The sequence below is a fragment of the Sinohyriopsis cumingii genome, unplaced genomic scaffold, assembly GCF_028554795.1.
Source record: "Sinohyriopsis cumingii isolate HCF-2022 unplaced genomic scaffold, ASM2855479v2 utg002917l, whole genome shotgun sequence".
NCBI lineage: Eukaryota > Metazoa > Mollusca > Bivalvia > Unionida > Unionidae > Sinohyriopsis > Sinohyriopsis cumingii.
The window spans coordinates 318,199-336,721 of NW_028316337.1; the positions used below are offsets into that span (position 1 = coordinate 318,199).

At 32.8% G+C, this 18,523-nt stretch overlaps 1 protein-coding gene across 1 annotated transcript; it reads right to left on the minus strand.

Moving 5' to 3' along the window:
- Window positions 1-255: 255 nt before the first annotated feature.
- On the minus strand, window positions 256-18,189 carry LOC149769962 (V-type proton ATPase subunit F-like). Its single transcript, XM_089949584.1, has 5 exons — window positions 18,057-18,189; window positions 12,469-12,550; window positions 10,832-10,914; window positions 6,260-6,382; window positions 256-3,212 (listed from the first exon to the last, which is right to left on the minus strand). Exons 1-5 carry the CDS (start codon window positions 18,105-18,107, stop codon window positions 3,183-3,185), a joined length of 369 nt encoding a protein of 122 aa, XP_089805710.1. The 5' UTR covers window positions 18,108-18,189; the 3' UTR covers window positions 256-3,182.
- Between the last annotated feature and the right edge of the window lie 334 nt (window positions 18,190-18,523).

Genomic DNA, 18,523 nt, shown 5'->3' on the forward strand with positions numbered 1-18,523 from the left:
TATTTATATAAATCTCTTTTTTTCTATACGATGAAAAGTGTTATGTACTCTCTCTATATTTATAGTGTGTGCCTGACATATGTCCATGACTGAGGGTAGAGTTTTGGCATGCCAAATTCTGCCATTCTTTTTAAAAAGATGTTTACTTGGAAGAGTTTTTCCCTAAGAAATTCAATTGCCTTAGGTCAAGTGAAATATATATATATATATATATATATATATATATATATATGGAAGGAAAACAAAATATAAACATATTTTAACTATTTTTATTAACTTTTCAATACACAAATAATATTCCTTAATACTTCTAATAACTGTAAGTTTCAATGCTTTATAAATGAATTAAGCACATACATGAATTAAATGAAACTCTTTTTCAACAAATGTTTTCATCACTTGCAGACAAAACTCATATATATATATATATATACTAGATTTGCTTATCCCTCTTCTGGTTATCTGACATTTACATTGGTATATAAAATAATATCAATTAATTTGCCAGTTTGTTTAAATTGATGTTTTTGTAGGCACAACTTGCCTTGGATAAATGATATTACACTGCATTTCATCACCAGTAGTACTGGTTACACTGTAAAGATTTACAAATGCACTTGCCCGACTCTCAAGAGAAGTGTACTAGCCCAAAGACAAGTCCATTAAATTGAGAGAGGGATACAATAGACAACAAAAATTTATTGAACATCAGTGGTCTGGGCAAAAATACAGTAACTATGTGTTGAGCTGCAATCTACCGAAAAAGGGTTGTGTTAATTTCCTAATGCTATATGTTCTGTATGTTTTATACCCTACGATCTTTCCAAAATACTTATATCAATGCCTTTTTAGTGATTATATGTAGCATTCATCCTCTGCATACATGGTAACAATTTCTTTCATCTTTCATCGTATGTGTCATTGCCCTCTTATCAATATCAAGCGACAGTCTTGCATTTCCTCATGCAGAATATGCATTCATAATAAATATTTTCTATTTAAAGCCAGTTTTTGACAAAATAAGAAATATATATATATATATATATATATATATATATATATATATATATATATATATATATATATATATATATAAACTTGTATTACATGGTAATCAACATGCTGACTTTAAGGTTCTAAGTTAGCTTCAGGCAGTTTGTCAGAGATTTACTAAGACTGTTTTGATTCATGCTGATGTTTACATGATGAAGTGTTAATTGCTAAAAGTACAACTTGTAATATTTCTTTGACAGGTGTGTATTTGGAAATAAAAGGCAGCCATCTTTAACAATGAAGTGGAATATTTCATTCAAAGTGCGATTATTTTAGGAAAATGAAGCACCCACAGGTAGAGTTTATATACTGTTACATAATAATTACAGGACACCCAATACATACTGCATGGCAAAAAATTAGATGGACAAAAATAGATGTTCCCAAATCATTCACAAAAGCTGGATTAACAAATATTTTAATGCATGTTGCTTATTTGAAGGCAACTTTATGATAAATGTTCAATTAATGGACCAAATAAATTTTAACAAATCTTTGAATTGTGAGTAGAAATAAATCATTACATTCTTACTTTAATTCTCTTTCTCTCTCTCCATGAAAATTGTCCCTACAAACATGTATAACTATGCATTTGAACCCTTTCAAAGACAGAGAGAGAGAAAGAGCATTAACTATTGGCATATGGTTGTAAGCTGCCAAAAGAAATACAAAGGGGACAAAAGTTTCAGTAAATATAATATGATTTCCTAAAAATATACCATATTTTGTCTTATTGTTTTACTCATGTTGGGATATTATATTTGGGGCAATCTGAAATAACCAAGGACAAGTTTAATTTTTCTAGTCAGATTGCCTATTATAAAATTTTTAAATCCCTGCACTTTATTTCACTAGCCATTATGCCAGTGACACTATTTCACCATCCAAGTTAGTTGTTAAATTGTTTCCCTAGCAATAATGCTGGTTACATTGTTTTTCACCAGCCATGATACTGACTACATTATTTCAACACCTTTCATAAACTGTATTTATCCTGCAAAAGCACTTATTACACCATGTTTCACTAGCCATTACCCTGATTATATTGTGTTTCACTAGTCATGATTCTAGTTACACTATTATACCATCCATGATAAACTGGATATCACCAGCAATGACACTGGTTGCAATGTGTTTCACTTGCCCATTACACTGTATTTTAAAGCCAACGCACTAATTACACTATATTTCACCAGCCATTACACCAGTTACAATGTATTCCACTAGCCAAGACACAAATTACACTATTTCAATGGCAACATTACCTGGTCATTCATCTTGTATCAATTATCCAGTCAACAATATCTATTGCTAACATTAACAGTTAATGAAAAATTTCTGCAAATAGTCTAGTGGAATGTACATTATGTTTAGCATTAGACTGTCACATTTTTCTACAAAATGCATTCATGGTTATAAAAAAAATGCATTACATCAGTGACAGGATTTTGCTGAAATAGCATGTTCTGACTTGTAAATAAGACATGAAAGCTTCTACTATTGTAAACCAAATATTTTAAGAAACGATTTCTACCTGTAAAGATCTGTATCAATAACTTGCTTTCAGATTATATTCACTGCATTTAAAATAATTAAAAGCTACTATATTTCTTCCACTTTTAACATGTAACAGAATTTAGGGAAATTTTCCATAAAATAGAACCGATTTCTATTCCATAACTTTATTAAACTGACAATATAACAGATCCATACCCTTGTAAAGGTTGTGCAACTTGTAATTGAGAAGAAAATGAAAAAGAAACATATCAGTGTCTAATGTTAAGTACATATTTACAGTAAATACCAATGAATAAGTGTCATTTTATTCCTACTAGAAAATTCAGGGTTCAAATATTAACTTGTAAATAGCTTAGGACTTAAAATAAATCTTGCTGGACAACTCAAAGTTAGTATTATCTTTACTGAACATTACATTACACATGAAACATAACCTGTAAATCTGTTATTTCATCAAAAAGTCTGGTTCTGAGCTTGTAGAAAGTTTTATTATTTCAATGGTCCTGCAATTTTTAAATTTCTTAATGTTTACCTTATATTTACCCAAAGAATTTCTATCTGGCTATATAATAAACTATATGAAGATGCTGACACTAAATTATATAAAGTCTTCATCTCAAGTCTTCAGCAGAAAACATCCCCTGAAAAAATGAAAAATGTTCCCATAATTTGTACAAGAATTGAATCATAGAAAAATGTTCCCATAATTTGTATTGAAAAATAGGAAAATGTTTCGCATAATTTGTACAAGAATTGAATAATAGGAAAATGTTCCCATAATTTGTACAAGAATTGAATAATAGAAAAATGTTCCCATAATTTGTACAAGAATTGAATAATAGGAAAATGTTCCCATAATTTGTACAAGAAATTTGTACAAGAATTGAATAATAGGAAAATGTTTCCATAATTTGTACAAGAATTGAATAATAGGAAAATGTTCCCATAATTTGTACAAGAATTGAATAATAGGAAAATGTTTCCATAATTTGTACAAGAATTGAATAATAGGAAAATGTTCCCATAATTTGTACAAGAATTGAATAATAGGAAAATGTTTCCATAATTTATACAAGAACTGAATAATAGAAAAATGTTCCCATAATTTGTATTGAAAAATAGGAAAATGTTTCGCATAATTTGTACAAGAATTGAATAATAGGAAAATGTTCCCATAATTTGTACAAGAATTGAATAATAGAAAAATGTTCCCATAATTTGTACAAGAATTGAATAATAGGAAAATGTTCCCATAATTTGTACAAGAAATTTGTACAAGAATTGAATAATAGGAAAATGTTTCCATAATTTGTACAAGAATTGAATAATAGGAAAATGTTCCCATAATTTGTACAAGAATTGAATAATAGGAAAATGTTTCCATAATTTATACAAGAACTGAATAATAGGAAAATGTTCCCATAATTTGTACAAGAATTGAATAATAGGAAAATGTTCCCATAATTTGTACAAGAACTGAATAATAGGAAAATGTTTCCATAATTTGTACAAGAATTGAATAACAGGAAAATGTTTCCATAATTTGTACAAGAATTGAAAAATAGGAAAATGTTCCCATAATTTGTACAAGAACTGAATCATAGGAAAATGTTCCCATAATTTGTACAAGAATTGAATCATAGGAAAATGTTCCTATAATTTGTACAAGAATTGAATCATAGGAAAATGTTCCCATAATTTGTACAAGAATTGAATAATAGGAAAATGTTCCCATAATTTGTACAAGAATTGAAAAATAGGAAAATGTTCCCATAACTTGTACAAGAACTGAATAATAGGAAAATGTTCCCATAATTTGTACAACAATTGAAAAATAGGAAAATGTTCCCATAATTTGTATCGAATAATACTAAGATCCTATATTGAGGGATTTAAAAGTGTTCTTCAGATATGTCATGCAATGAGCATAATGATATCAAATTCAAGAAACAAGCTTCAAGATATCAAATCCATAAAATTAGCTCTATGATATAAAATCCATGAAACAAGCTCTATGATATCAATCCATTTAAAAAGCATCAAGATATCAAGTCCACAAAACAAGCTATATGATATCAAGTCCATGAAACCAGGTCTATGATATAAAACCCATGAAACAAGCTATATCAAATTCAAGAAACAAGGTTCAAGATATCAAATCCATGAAACAAGCTATTGATATCAAGTCCATGAAACAAGCTATATGATATCAAATCCATGAAACAAACCATATGATATCAAATCCATGAAACAAGCTATACGATATCAAATCCATGAAACAAGCTATACGATATCAAATCCAAGAAACAAGCTATATGGTATAAAATACATGCACAGATTTTTATAATTCCATTGTCAATTTCAAACGTATTACTCAATATATTTCATAGCTTTAATACATGTGAATCATTTAATCACATAACATCAAAGTCCTTGTCATAGTATTATTTCTTGTGCACGTCACAGTGTAACATATTATGCATGTCAGTGTGACTTATATGATGCACATCACAATGTATCATACTGGATATGTGTGACATCTTACTGTTATTAAGAGCAAATAAAAACCTTGTTTTTCAACTTCCATGAGCTTTTATTCGTTCTGTCTGAATACATGCATTACATCAGTAATGTCAAAATTAAGGATAAAAACGTGAAACCTGAATCAACACTAGAGCCCAGTAAGACAGCCAATAACGTTCCATATTTAACGAAATAACACATACTGCACTTGTAGACTAAATACAAGCATTTGAAAAGTTAAGAAGTGTGATTTGATGTGGTGAATGTAACATGTTGCTTTTGTGGGTTTTTTTAATTAGGGTTTAACATCATTTTCAGCACAAGATAGGTGGAAGAACCCGGGAAAACCCGGAAAGAACCACTGACCCATGAGAAGTTACCTGCAAGTTTTCTTACATACTCACAATGACTGAGCCAGAGTCTTGAACACATGCAGAGGTGAGATGACAGTGATCCATAACGCTGAATGCTTTTGACCAAACATTATGCTTTATCCAAAGTGTTCATCAAGTACATTTTGACCTTAAAGATCTCCAGTTCAGTCTCAGAAACTGCTGTTCCAAACCCCATGGAAGTCAGAGACCTCTTGAAAGATTTCACAACTTTATGTAGTTCTAGCTGGATTGGTTATGTTTGGTTTTTTAAAATTATATCACAAGGAACAAAGTATGTCTTCCACTGTGACAAGTACTCAGACTGATATGACACAATCTCCAATAAATGTAATGACCAAGATCAGTACTCAGATTGATATGACACAATGTCCAATAAGTGTAACTGCCAAAAGCAGTACTGGCCCTTACATGACACAAGTACTCAATGACAAGACACAATGTTCAGTAAGTGTAATTATCAAATGCAGTACTCAGATTGATATGACACAATGTCCAATAAGTATAATTACCATCAGCAATATTCAGACTGATATGACACAATGTCCGATAAGTGTAACTGCAGAGAGCAGTACTCAGGAACACAAGTATCCAGCCCGCATTAGCACATGGGGTGTTTCTCCACACTGAAGACTTTGTCCATCCAACAATAAAGAAACAAGTCATTGAACAAGGTCAATACTGATCATTGAAATCACCATTTTAACAACCTTCCCAGATGCTGAGTATTGTACTGTGGCAATATTTCTACACTATTTTCAAAAATGGGTTACCTTAGCACGTCGGAGAATGGAATCTTTATTGGCATCATATGGACACTCCTTGCTTGGAATTTCCAGAACAGCTGGTATGGGCTGCACGTGACTGTCAATTACATGTCGGATCATCTCAGCCACCTTAAATTAATATTAATAATTCATCATAATTTATTAAGTCATGATGGACTTTTTCACACACAAAAACAAAACAATGATCAACAATTGATCAATCAGTTTAGTATGTTCTAGTACTGTAAAAACTGTACTGTAAAAAAAATTCCATATTGTCAACATGCAATATACAGCAAATAAAATGCTTTCTCTGTAAGAACTTTTAAGTTTGATTCCCCTTGTCAAGCTCCTAATTTCTATTGTTATATACTCCAAATGCATTGTTATAATGTTCCTTTCTTAAGATGTTTAATTGATTAGAGCATTTGAACTGTATGATCCATCAAGGAAAATGAATTCAATTATACTGTTTCTCCTCTCTGGATGCAACGAAGCCACATAAACAATGGAGGTCATAACAAAGGTGCAAGGTAACAATGGTGTGATAATCAATTCATTTATAATTGTTAAACAACAGAGGCACAAGGTAACAAAAACATGATAATCACCCCTCATTTATAATCAATAATTCATAACCACGATTTGCTGGTTTGTTGTAATTAAAGCACGAAAAGAAATATTTTCTTGTCATTTTTGTTGTGTGGGTTTAATGCCAGTTTTGCTATGTGGGTTTAATGTCATTTTTGCTGTGTCGTCATTTTTGCTGTGTGGGTTTAATGTCATTTTTGCTGTGTCGTCATTTTTGCTGTGTGAGTTTAATGTCATTTTTGATGTGTCGTCATTTTTGCTGTGTGGGTTTAATGTCATTTTTGCTATGTGGGTTTAATGTCATTTTTGCTTTGTGAGTTTAATGTCATTTTTGCTGTGTGGGTTTAATGTCATTTTTGCTGTGTGGGTTAAATGCCATTTTTGCTGTGTGGGATTAATGCATTTTTGATGTGTGGGTTTAATGCCATTTTTGCTGTGTCGTCATTTTTACTGTGTGGGTTTAATGTCCTATTTGCTGTGTGGGTTTAATGCCAGTTTTGCTGTGTGGGTTTAATGCCATTTTTGCTGTGTCGTCATTTTTGCTGTGTGGGTTTAATGCCATTTTTGCTGTGTGGGTTTAATGTCATTTTTCCTGTGCGGGTTTAATGTCATTTTTGCTGTGTCAGTTTAATGTCATTTTTGCTGTGCGAGTTTAATGTCATTTTTGCTGTGTGAGTTTATTGTCATTTTTGCTGTGTGGGTTTAATGTCATTTTTGCTGTGTGGGTTAAATGCCATTTTTGCTGTGTGGGATTAATGCATTTTTGATGTGTGGGTTTAATGCCATTTTTGCTGTGTCGTCATTTTTGCTGTGTGGGTTTAATGTCATTTTTGCTGTGTGGGTTTAATGTCATTTTTGCTGTGTGAGTTTAATGTCATTTTTGCTGTGTGGGTTTAATGTCATTTTTGCTGTGTGGGTTAAATGCCATTTTTGCTGTGTGGGATGAACGCATTTTTGATGTGTGGGTTTAATGCCATTTTTGCTGTGTCGTCATTTTTACTGTGTGGGTTTAATGTCCTATTTGCTGTGTGGGTTTAATGCCAGTTTTGCTGTGTGGGTTTAATGCCATTTTTGCTGTGTGGGTTTAATGTCATTTTTGCTGTGTGGGTTAAATGCCATTTTTGCTGTGTGGGATTAATGCATTTTTGATGTGTGGGTTTAATGCCATTTTTGCTGTGTCGGTTTAATGTCATTTTTGCTGTGTGGGTTAAATGTCATTTTTGCTGTGTGGGTTTAATGTCATGTTTGCTGTGTGGGTTAAATGCCATTTTTGCTGTGTGGGATTAATGCATTTTTGATGTGTGGGTTTAATGCCATTTTTGCTGTGTCGGTTTAATGTCATTTTTGCTGTGTGGGTTAAATGTCATTTTTGCTGTGTGGGTTTAATGTCATTTTTGCTGTGTGGGTTTAATGCCATTTTTGCTGTGTTGTCATTTTTGTTGTGTGGGTTTAATGTCCTTTTTGCTGTGTGGGTTTAATGCCATTTTTGCTGTGTCGTCATTTTTGCTGTGTGGGTTTAATGCCATTTTTGCTGTGTGGGTTTAATGTCATTTTTGCTGTGTGGGTTTAATGTCATTTTTGCTGTGTGGGTTTAATGCCATTTTTGCTGTGTCGTCATTTTTGCTGTGTGGGTTTAATGCCATTTTTGCTGTGTGGGTTTAATGCCATATTTGCTGTGTCATCATTTTTGCTGTGTGGGTTTAATGCCATTTTTGCTGTGTGGGTTTAATGTCATTTTTGCTGTGTGGGTGTAATGTCAGTTTTGCTGTGTGGGTTTAATGCCATTTTTGCTGTGTCGTCATTTTTACTGTGTGGGTTTGATGCCAGTTTTGCTATGTGGGTTTAATGTCATTATTGCTGTGTCATTTTTGCTGTGTGGGTTTAATGTCATTTTTGCTGTGTGGGTTTAATGCCATTTTTGCTGTGTCGTCATTTTTGCTGTGTGGGTTTAATGTCATTTTTGCTGTGTGGTTTTAATGCCATTTTTGCTGTGTGGGTTTAATGCCATTTTACTGTGTGGGTTTAATGCCATTTTTGCTGTTTGGGTTTAATGTCATTTTTGCTGCGTGAATTTAATGCCATTTTTGCTGTGTGGGTTTAATGCCATTTTTACTGTGTGGGTTTATGCCATTTTTCAGTACATTCTATGTTAATCCTGGCAGCCAGATTATCTGGTAGAGGAAAAATCCGGGAAGAACCACTGACCAATGGGAAGCTGCTGGTAAGCTTTTCCACTTACCTACATTGGCTGAGCCAAGACTCAAGCCTATGTGAACCTAGGTGAGATATCAGTGATCTACAAAGGTGACCACTATGCCACCTGGGGTTCCGCTTTGTTTTGTACTTTTATTTATTTAAAGTATCACAATAATTATCTAAAAAGAATATTTTTATGTAAATTCATTTGGCCAATTAAGGTCAGAACTTTTGAGTAAAGGTGGTGGAACTGAAAACACATTTTAGGAAAATATAAAAGAGTCTTACTGATCAATGAAGAACTATTGCTTTTCACAACATGGGATAAATTCAAACAACTTGATGCTTGTATAATACAGATTTCATGGACCCTACATGTAATAAATTTAAACAAAATGTAAAATATTTGTCAAAGGCATGTAAAAAAAGATAAATAAGAACAAACATGTAACTCAAAAAGAAACAAGAACTTCTTGGCTGGCCTACTATGTCTGATCTCTAGGACCTACTACTGGCCTACTATGTCTGATCTCTAGGACCTACTATGATCTCTAGGACCTACTACTGGCCTACAATGTCTGATCTCTAGGACCTACTATGTCTGATCTCTAGGACCTACTACTGGCCTACTATGTTTGATCTCTAGGACCTACTATGATCTCTAGGACCTACTAATGACCTACTATGTCTGATCTCTAGGATCCACTACTGGCCTACAATGTCTGATCTCCAGGACCTACTAATGGCCTACTATGTCTTATCTCTAGGACCTACTACTGGCCTACTACGTCTGATCTCTATACTTAACATGACCTATTATTCCCCACAACGGAATTTGACCCTGATCCACAATAACCCCACCCCAACACTTACACTGGGGCAATAACTCAAAATCTGTTACATATATACCCTACTTAGGTGGCTATCTGCTAAGACCACTTAATTAATTATATGTTTGATAAAGAGAATAATCAGGTCACAGTAAATAAAATATTTTATGTTTGACCTTAAATCCTTTCCCAGAAACACCAGGAGAGAAAGCAAGTTGTTACCTCTCTTGAAATCCCAGTGAGTTGATAAATTCAAGAATAAAGGCAGTGTTAAAACTAAATCTGATAGCCCAATGCCCCTCTAATTTCAGATCGGGCGTGTCAGAAACAAAAATGTAATTTGCCATAGAAAACTTTTATTTTACTGATGACATGCATAATTTTATTATCATTTACTTATATGTACTTCAATCAAAAGCTATAAACTTTCTGTACAAAGTGCTCACCTGGTTTTGAACATACAAGTGATTATACTGGCAGCAGGACAAAGATGCAACACTGGTTAAAAATATTAACTGGCATCTATGAAAACATCCAAAGTATAAAAAGAAATTGCATAAAGCAAGAGAGCCTTAGATTCTAATGATCATCAACACCACTGATCCAATGTGTATGGAGGACACAGGACCTTGGGGAAAACATTGCTTTACATTAAATATATTGGGATCTGAATGATCACACAAGTCAATTTAATGATTTTATTTCTTGTCATATTTAAAATACAGCAGTTGCATCTTTGTGCAACAAACTAAGCCCTTATGGACACATGGAACTAAAGTCATGGCTCATGGCATTTGATTCCAGTCTTGTCATTTTTTTAAAAGTCAAGAGCCCTGGGCTTGTGTCAAGCACTGAAATGGCACCAATACAAACCCCATATCATCCAAATGTCTGAGGTCAAAGGGCATGCACAACATCCATGCTCTACTAATACCTCAAATGTAAAAAAAAGTTTACTTACATTTTGAACTATGAGAATTATGGCGATGTCTTCTCTCTTTAGAAATGACCTAAATGCTTCCTCTATATCAGGTACACTTGTATCTGAAAAAATAAATGGATAAAACAATTATTTGAAATACTAACTCAAAGACCACCCCTTCTGCCAAAACAAAACATAATGATTTCTCATGACAGGTGTCCATGGGATCCATAAAAGTCTACTACCTTATATTGAGAACACCTTATAGTAAATACATGATACAGTTTACCCTCTTTAAGACCACCCCTTCTGCCAAAACATAATGATCTCTCATGACAGATGGTCTCCTAACAGGTCATAACACTATACAATCAATAAATCTGTACAAGGAGACCCAGGTCTCTCAAGACAGGTTTTACTGTACATACAGTACTCCCTTGCCATAATATTTTCCATGGAAATCATAGACTGCCTTGTAGTGAAACTACCTTATCATGAAGTTCATATCTATATAATTGTACTATCACTTAATCAAACAGGATCTATATTTTTCTTGTAAAAGGAACCACGATATAATCAAGGGACATACAGTTTGAGTTAAAATCATTTAAGTCGGCATGTACTGAAAAAAACTGACGTCCCCATTTTATTTGGAAATGAAGACCTATACTGTCCACAGCTTAAATCAATCAACTGTATTTGTACAGCCATCAAAAAACCGTGATTGTTACAGACAATTGGTAAACAACAACGAGGCTTAATGACACTTAATTTATTTACCATATGTTATGTCAAAATGTGTGGACAATTTTATCCCAGTGTGTTTATTTAATTATTAACACCCTGACGGTGACTAGCTAAAACAGACATTGTTTATGCAATTGCTTGTTACAATATGGTCACACTACTTAGTTTTTCCACAAATATGATCCCGTGATCAATTTATAACTTTAAAATACCACTAGAATTTGACCAACCAGAGACTGATACATTGACACACCTCCAAATTTGCGTTGGTGAATCTGTATTATCTGACTGACTGTATTTTCACGTAAGATTTTTCAAATTTTCTTAATATTAGACAGATTATTTCCAGATTAAACAGAGTCTGGATTAACGAGGCTCCACTGTACATTGATGACTTCAGTGCTAGAAATTGACATCTACATAGCTGTCTTAAATGCTAGAAATTGATGACTCCATCACAAGAAAATGACATACATTGTAACTTTAATGCTAGAAATTGATGTCTACACAGCTAATGTTAATGCTAGAAAATGACATATACATTGATGACTTTATGCCAGAAAATGACATCTACACAGCTTTAATGATAGGAACTGATGTCTACATAGCTGTCTTTAATGCTAGAAAATGACATAAACATTGATGACTTTAATGCTAGAAACTGACATCTACATAGCTGACTTAAATGCTAGAAAGTGAAGACTTCAGCACAAGAAAATGACATACATAAAAGCAACTTGATATCTACAGCCACTAAAAACTTACTAATTTAAGGCCCTATAGCAAACAAGGGTGCTGGATTCACAATCACTTGGTTATGGATTCAAATTTACACACAAGCCATAATCAAACATATAATTAGCAGAGCATTGCCTTCTTGATGGATACAATTACCAAAAATAGAATTAAATGGTATACACATTTCTTACTTTTATCAACAACCAGAAAATTGGGCTCTCTCTTCTTGTTAATCTCCCCAATTCCTCCCAAAAGGAATCCAGTGCAGGTGTCCTGAAATTGAAATTATCAAAAACTTTTGTTTGTCATCAGTTAACAATCAAATCTTCTGTCGCAAATTCCCTAGCTGTTATTCAATTTTCCCTCCCCACCCCATTTTATGACACAACCCCACCCACCATCCCATGACCACTGATATCGTGTATTCCTCAGATACATGCTAATCATCAACCCAGATTTGTTTGTTTTTTCACTCAATATGACTTCCAGTTCTAACAAGGGGAATTTTTGAATCCCAAAATCGCACCTCTAGGGGATACACTGTACATGTATCACAGGGGCAGTGACTTTAAAAATCACTTACGTGGCCCAAGCAATGATGGAAAAACATTTACTAGAACGCAGTCAGACAAGAAAACAGTGTCAAAAAGGATATTCTTTGATTATCTTTTATTTGCTGATCTTAAAAAATTAAATAAGTGTACAAACTTGTGTGACACTTTCCATTAGGAGTGATGGTGAGATACAAGTATTGTGTGGAATTGCCATGAACTACTATGTATGTATGTGTGTCTATGTATGTATGTATGTATGTATGCACACACACACACACACACACCAACCTTGAAGGCCAATACAGTAATTTACCAGGTAACCAGATTTACAAAGCTGGTTACACAGGACAACTACAATGGATTTTCAAAAAAGCTGGTTGCCAAGTGGTTGCCAAGGGACATCCATGGACTTGTACAATTTTTCTACATGTAATTTTTACAGAACAAAACAGAATTTATATAAAATGTAAAAATTTAAATTATTAAAACTAATGGATACCTTAAGGGCCCTTAAAGCTCCACCCCAGTTTTGTAATTTGCACAGGTAAAATTTATCAATAGAAAAGCAAGTCCTAGTATTTGACCATTGGGAACATGTTATTATAACAAGAACTTGGAATGCTTATGTTGGCATAAATCAGTTTTATTAAGTATTTTGTGCATACAGTCAAATGCTGATTTAAGAAAATCTACATTTCTGCATTTGGAAACCAATCCATCAAAGCTGCTGTCCATTACTGACCGGATAAACTAAAGTAGTCATCAGTTTTATTGCCCCTAATAGAAGTTATAGCAGTACAGTTATATAATAGTGGCCTTCCATAATATCAAATGGAACTTGCCAATTGGCGGAACACTATTTTTATGCTGTACAAAAAGCATTTGATGACTTGCCCATTAAAACTCAACTCTTTTAAACAAATAAAACCCCAAAACCCACACTTTAAGTATTTGGACGTTGATGAGAAGGAAGATGACAATTAAGTTTAGGCAAGTAATCAGCTAATGAGAAATGAATTAGAGAAATGAGGATTGTATTTATTTCTTCTACTGCTAATAATATTCCCACACAGTGAAATATATCCAAAAAATATTCTCAAGTCCAGCCAATGTTTAATTCTTCCACACTGGGGATAGCACATGTTTTAATTTACTGAAGACCTGCTGTTTTTAAGTGAATTCCTCCAAGCACTTGCTACTGTAATCTACTTCAAAGATTATTACCAAAATTTAAGATGCTGGTTTGGTCATCTGACAAGTTTAATATACTGAATTTAAGATTATGATTTGGTAATCTGACCAGTTTAATATTACCAAATTTAAGATGCTGGTTTGGTCATCTGATAAGTTTAAGACAGTGAAACCTGTCTTGAAAGACCCCTGCTATGAGAGACCACCTGTCTTGAAAGACAACATTCTCAATGCATGGATATATTCATTATGTAGTGTTATGACTTGTCATGAGAGACCATCTGTCTTGAGAGATCATTATTGTTTAGCAGACGAGGTGGTCTTTCAAGACAGGGTCTAATGTATTATTATATTTAAGATGAAAACATTATTGTAATTTTTTTATATACAAAAACAATCATAATTAAATACATTTTTCAGCAGGAGTGAATTAACCACTATGCTTATTTTAACTTGTTGCAGATAAGACATCATTCAGTACTATACATTACAGTACAAATGTACTGCCAACTATTCCCTAGTGTCAAATCTGACCCAACTATCATTTATAAGTACTAAACACAAAACATTTTGTCACTAAAGAACATGTACAAAAAAGGTATTTTGACCGGGTTTAGCAATTAGGCCAACATGATGAAATTTGGCAATATTTAAAAAAGACAAATCAATAGAGATTTTAAAAAATTTGAAAGAGTAATTCATCAGTGATATAATACAGCCTTCAGAATTTGTGGACTTGACTTTATGGCCTTTGAACGAGAGTTAAACATGTTATATAGACTAGTTAAAGTGAATGACGTGTATTTTTTTTAAAAATCACAGGGATTTAACCAGTTTGTGATAAGAATTTTAACTAACTGCAGATCCAGGTAAGTAGCAGAAATAAATTATGTTTTTCATATGGTTTTCTGTAATTATGGCATCTAATAAATTTATCACTCTTTTTATGTTTAGATTCTGCTTTTTTGTCACTCATGTTTGAAATAATTATGCTTATACCTCTAAGGGGGATTGGCATGCATCAACTTACAACAAAGCAGTTCAATATAATTTCCCTTTGATCTGGGTAACTGATTATTAGGATCGTCGGGTTTCTAAAATTTTGACATCTCTATAGGTCTCTCTTGCTAGCAAGAACAGTACATTGGTACATAAAAAATGTGAACAGTGGCAACAATATGGCATAAATCAAGTTACAAAATACACAAAAAGTTCAATATCTTTTCATTCATTATACTAAATGTATTACAAAATTTGGGTACAATATTTGGTGTGTAATGTATTTTTGATGTTAAATGTGGACTTTATGTACATGATGGGTGATATCACTGGTAGGCCTATTTAATTTAAAATTTTCATGTTTAGTACAGTAAAAGCTGTTATGAGAGACTGCCCCTTCTGCCAACAAAAAACGGTCTCTCAAGAAGGTGGTCTCTCATAATAGGTTTGTACAAAAAGACCAGTTTTCAAGGTCCAGTTTCAGAACAATTTAAAGAAACATAATCACAACCACTGTGTATATATTCTATTTTCGATTAATAGTTCTTGCTAAATTATTCATCTAAAAAAAAATAATTATATAACAATAAAGATGTACTTCTATCATTAAACATGAAATCACATTTATACAGGAATATCATATGTACACATATAAACATGTGAAATCATTTCTGATTTACTCCTTTTCCTTTATAACACCCTAAATTTGTATTACCAATGTTTTAACTGCTATTTTTTGAGTGATCTGCTCTTTTTCACTTCTTTCAGTTATAATAATTATTATTTTCCCCATGCATTAAAATTTGTCTCCTTTTTGTTGGCAGCTCTTCCATTGTTATTAAGGTACTAGTTGTCAACTTTATTAGTGCTCTGTTGTAATATCGACTGTAAAGACGGCTTTGGGGACAGTATGATAAATCTATACATGTGCATTTCATGTGTGTAATTAATGAAATAAAAAGAAACAGTTATATCATCCTGAAACAGAACTCAGAAACAAAAAGCTTAACTGAAAGAAGGCATACAGGGATTAACTTAAATAAACTAAAGACCTAATAATGTTTCCTACCTGAAATATTCTCAGGATGATTTTTTTATTTTTTAATGTTTTTCTAATTTCATGGTGTTTGTTTTTGTAATAATATTATTATATGTTTTTTTATCTTATAGGTGTTGTCTAATGTTGTAAAGCGCTTAGAGCTTCTAAAGATTAGGCGCTATACAAAGTCTTCATTATTATTATTAACTTTAGAAAACAAAGTATGCATCCCAGTCGCACCAACTCGAATAGACGACTGGGATGTAGCAACATAAAGCATCACAAGCCTTTAACACTATTAGTTGAAATCCATCAAATGATTCTCACTTGCTGATTTAATAGATAAAGACCTTATTCACCCCCAAGCAATACAGATTAACTCTATTGACAAACAATGTACACAACCACTACATTAATTTGGGCACTAAAATGGCAAATTTGCGACATGCATATTAGACTGGTTTAGAGATTGTACCATCTGTCACTATATATAAACTAGGTAGCCAAAATCCTTTTTTTTTTCCGTACATGTTTTGATCAGAACAATATTTACTATTCAAATGATCGTTGTACAAATGAGTATACAAAAGTCAGTGGTGTTTGTCTCTGTTCTCGCGATACAGACAGTCGTTCAGAGTTTGATATGGCCAGGAACCAGGCTAAGTGCTGGAATACTCTACAGGTACTTTTAGTCCGGTTTACAATGGAAAATATGAAACACTAGAAACAAATTCAGATACCCATAGGCAGCCTCTTTTTTGAGAGGTGGGTGTTAGAACATCATTTGATTAAATTCAGTGGAGTTTATCCCTATTTTTGCTGTTCATAGCAGTATCAAAGTAAATATTTTGCCAAGACATCGTGGTTGCTGGTCGCATTCAGCAGGTGGTTGCTCATGACAGAGCCTTTATATAATAAAATCAATCTGTGCATTATGATTGTGGTAAAAAATTACAGGTGATCGCTCATTAGTTTTTACTGTATAAGCAAAAAGGAGGTAAAATTGAAATTATTTTGAAGAAGCAAAAAAATTCATGGCATTTATTGTGAATATAATCTATTCAGAATATTGACATTAAAAAGAACAATCAATCAAACCATAGCATGGTGTTTTCTAAAAATAATTATAAATATTTGTGAGAACTCGGTGCCAGTTCTGTCACTTGCACTCTGACTTAACAATTTAATACTACTCAATGAACTGTATAATGCTCAAAATTTAATGTTGCAACATAGACAATTTACAACACAGAAATGCAGATTGTCTGTAGTAATAAATTAATGGATAACCTGTAGTCTGTACATTATGAAAAATGAAATTGTAAAGAATTGCCCATGTGACTGACATTTGAAGAATTGTGGAAGTATTCAATGAAAGTTATTTTTCTGTTGGTCACTAATTTTAAAGATATGGCAACTTACCAAAACTATCTGATCATAATTAAATTCTTAAGTGTTTACTAAATTACAACACTGTAATGATTGTGTATGACTCGTCATTATATTTCATGCAAAATAGAAGGGGGGGGGGTGTCTTAATAAAAGGCACAAAAAGGCTGAAGACGTATTCTCAAAAAATGAAAAAGGTGTAATTATTATTTTTAAAAAATGACCGTTCAAAAAACATCTGTGTATTACTACTATATGCCAATTTGATCTCGAAATATATGAGATCAAGTTCTTGCAAAAATTGACAAATGACCAATATTAATATGGTGGAAGTTGCATGTGTTTGAATGCTTCCTGTAAATTTATCTGAAAAGATATCATGAAGATGAGTTCTTTTTTTTATTTATTCAGAACACTTGCATTGTGCAGAAAACATTCCATTTTTATTGATTTTGGATTGTGAAAAAATCTACCCAGTTTGCAATCTGCAATAATACCATTGTTTCTTTTAAGTTACTAGTCTAGTTTTTAAAAACGTGTTCACTTCGCACGAAAAGCGACGAACATTCTCATGCACATAAAATCTCTAATGAACTAATGAACTTACTTCATCTCCAATAACAGCAATTAAACGTCCTTTTTGAGAGGAAAGCGCCATCTTGAATTATCATGTGATAAATACAAACTTCAAGTTCCGGTGTTTTTCTCAAATCCGATTTAGCGACTATGGCAAAGAGTGGTGAAAAATATTCACAATTTCAAATTCCGATTGCGCGTCAGATGCCAACTTATTATACTTCCGGCGAATCCTGGTCCGATGATATTTAAGCACCTTATTCAAAGCAAATCTTACAACTTTAACACAGCTTACTTTATTTTAATGCAAAAAATTAAATTGATTAACTCTGATAAAAGTAGTGTAAACGGATCCAAGTAAAAATATTTTCCCCGTGTATCAGATGATATGAATTAACCTGGTATTTATCTCGAATCAGCAGCGTTTTTGATTAAGCGACAAGTTGTTTCTCTCTCTCTCTCTCTCTCTCTCTCTCTCCTGAGTTTACAAGTTATGTG